Genomic DNA, 2,902 nt, shown 5'->3' on the forward strand with positions numbered 1-2,902 from the left:
TCGATACTCAAAACAGCCTCCCTCATTGTCAATTTAGCCAAGCCCTTATTGACCTTGTTATCCATTTTAAATTTGATTCAGGTTTATATATTATATCAATTAAAAAATATATAGTAATTTTTAATATTTTCTAATAAAATATTTTATTGTAGTAATTAAGAAAGTTAGGCAGCATTAAAATATGGTTTGGGACCAGATTAAAAGCGTAGTTGAGAAGAGAAATGGAAAAGCCTATAAATATCCAGGACAGGCATCGGTCGAGGGCATCAAACGTTACCTAGGATTGGACACATCTTAATCTAGTTTTGGAATCGAACTCTCTTGCTAATAAGTTAAGATCCTCAAACCATTCCTCATCATAATCCAAGTATCCCACCACCACAATTTTGGTATGGCAAGTCCAAAATCTCCCCTTCAACCTCCCACCTATGGCAACTTAATTACTGTTCTTAGTATTGATGGAGGAGGAATTAGGGGGCTTATTCCCGGAACTATTCTTGCCTTTTTAGAGTCTCAGCTTCAGGTATCCAAGCACTTAAAAATATATAGTATATACTGTTGTTCACATTTTGTAACGATACACTTATAATTACAGAAGCTGGATGGTGAAGGGGCAAGACTGGCAGATTACTTTGATGTCATTGCTGGGACTAGCACCGGCGGCCTTGTCACTGCCATGCTAACTGCACCACACCCGAATGAGGGCCATCGTCCTCTTTTTGCTGCCAAAGATATCAATGATTTCTACCTTCAGCACTGCCCAAAAATCTTCCCTCAAGATGGGTAATTAATCTCTGGAGCTTGTTCATTTGTAGTTTAAAACGGAACAGAAGCTTCTTGTAATTACAGCTGATCCTTGTTGTGTTTGTAATTATATAACAGCTCTCCGTTTGCACCGGTTGCAAATTTGGTCAAATCTCTAACTGGTCCGAAATATGATGGTGAATATCTGCACAATATTGTGAGGGAAAAGCTGGGAGAAACCAGATTGGACCAAACATTGACAAACGTTGTCATCCCAACATTTGACATCAAACAACTCCAACCAAGAATTTTCTCCTCCTATGAGGTCTCATTTCTCATCAAATAATATATATATTTAAATTTCTTTACTTTGTCATTATTTGATGTGAGATACTACCATTGTGCAGGTTCAGTACAATCCTTTCCAAAATGCATTGCTCTCTGATATATGCATTGGAACTTCTGCTGCGCCAACTTATCTTCCTGCACATCAATTTGAAATAAAAAATTCCACCGGCGAAGTCAAAGAGTTCCATCTTATAGATGGCGGTGTTGCTGCAAATAATCCCGTATGTATATATATAAAGATAGATAGATAGATGTTTTTAACGTAAAGGAAATTCTCGGCGCTGCAAGTTAATAATATATGGTTTTAATCGATTCTTATAACAGACTTTAGTAGCCATGAGCGAAGTGGCAAAGGAAATCAATCGCGAAAGCAGTGATTTCTTCCATATAAAGCCAAACGACTACGCTCGTTTCCAGGTCTTATCCTTGGGCACTGGTTCGCAAAATCCTGAAGAGAAGTACCCAGCTCACAAGGCAGCAAAATGGGGTGTCTTGGGTTGGTTGACTTCTGAACATTCATCTCCATTTATTGACGTGTTTATGCAAGCAACCAGTGATATGGTCGACTTTCATCTCGCTACTGTTTTCCGAGCACTTCATAGTGAACACAGTTATCTCCGTATTCAGGTATATAGATACATTCATTGAAATGTGTATTATATACACTTGAATCTAATGTGACTTAAAAAGAAAAGAAAATTGCAGGATGATACACTATCTGGAGCGGTGACATCAGTGGATATTTCTACCAAAGAAAACTTGGAGAATCTTGTAAAACTTGGGGAAGAATTGTTGAAAAAACCAGTTTCCAGGGTGAATTTGGAGACTGGTAAATTCGAGCCTGTTGATCAGGGTACAAATGAAGAGGCTCTCATCAGGTATACATTATATACACACACAAGTATATTAAAAATTTTGATATATTTAAATGATGTTATTCTGTATCCATGTGTAAGAAATGTTGGATTTTTTATTTTTTATTTTTTGAAAAAACAAGGGATATCAAGATGTAGTATTATTGTGTCATAAATTCATTATATGATCCTTATAAATTTGGGGTTACTTTTGCTTCTGATCATTTGCAGATTAGCTGAAGTGCTATCTGAGGAGAAGCGGCTTCGTGAAATGAGATCACCGCATGGAAGCTTCAACGAAGAACATAAATGATCATTTGGAACGAAGCTAAAATATACGCCGCTAAATTCAATTTACCACCTAATGAATTCTAATGTTGTTATTTATTTTCCATGTAATTTGTGTTTTTGTCAAAATTTATTTATTCCTTTTTCCTTTATTAAGTTACTATAGTATGTTTTCTCCCACACTTTCTGTTGGGATAATTATTTATTTTTTAATTAAATAATAAAGAAAAAAATTGAAGGTTACATTTACTCAATGTTTTTGTATTCTTCGCATAGGATGAATTTAATCTTCATATTTTTATTTTCAGAAATTCGATTTCTTTACTTTTTGAATTTAAAAATTTAGGTTAATTTGTTAACATTGTTACTTTTTTTTATTAAATTTGTTGGTGCTAACAATTCGTACAAATTTACATATCATTTACATTAGAGTAAACTATTTAAACTATCTAAAGATATTATAAAGTCAAAATTAAAGTATATAAATTATATGTCAAATTTAAGCAAAATGTAAAAATCAAATTAAAATTTAACCATTTCTATAATTAAAAAAAATAAAGAGTTTAAATTGAAATTTTCCCATTATGCTCTCATGTTAAAAAAGGAAAACAAAAACCATAGGGCCTTCCTTGTATATATATGTATGCTAGAAAATCAGTTGGATGGAT

General features: G+C 33.7%; 1 protein-coding gene across 2 annotated transcripts; it reads left to right on the top strand.

Moving 5' to 3' along the window:
- The first annotated feature begins 261 nt into the window (after positions 1–261).
- On the top strand, positions 262–2,477 carry LOC107910735 (patatin-like protein 2). 2 transcript variants are annotated; one of them, XM_016838703.2, is made up of 7 exons: positions 262–523; positions 596–783; positions 883–1,069; positions 1,152–1,313; positions 1,417–1,719; positions 1,798–1,970; positions 2,178–2,477. In XM_016838703.2, the coding sequence occupies exons 1-7, from the start codon at positions 392–394 to the stop codon at positions 2,257–2,259; spliced, it is 1,227 nt and encodes a 408-aa protein (XP_016694192.1). In that variant the 5' UTR covers positions 262–391; the 3' UTR covers positions 2,260–2,477. The 2 variants fall into 2 exon arrangements, with proteins under 2 accessions (XP_016694192.1, XP_016694193.1); XM_016838704.2 differs by lacking the exon at positions 2,178–2,477 and having other exon boundaries at positions 283–523; positions 1,788–1,970.
- Positions 2,478–2,902: the final 425 nt, after the last annotated feature.

The sequence above is a fragment of the Gossypium hirsutum genome, chromosome D02 (assembly GCF_007990345.1).
Source record: "Gossypium hirsutum isolate 1008001.06 chromosome D02, Gossypium_hirsutum_v2.1, whole genome shotgun sequence".
NCBI lineage: Eukaryota > Viridiplantae > Streptophyta > Magnoliopsida > Malvales > Malvaceae > Gossypium > Gossypium hirsutum.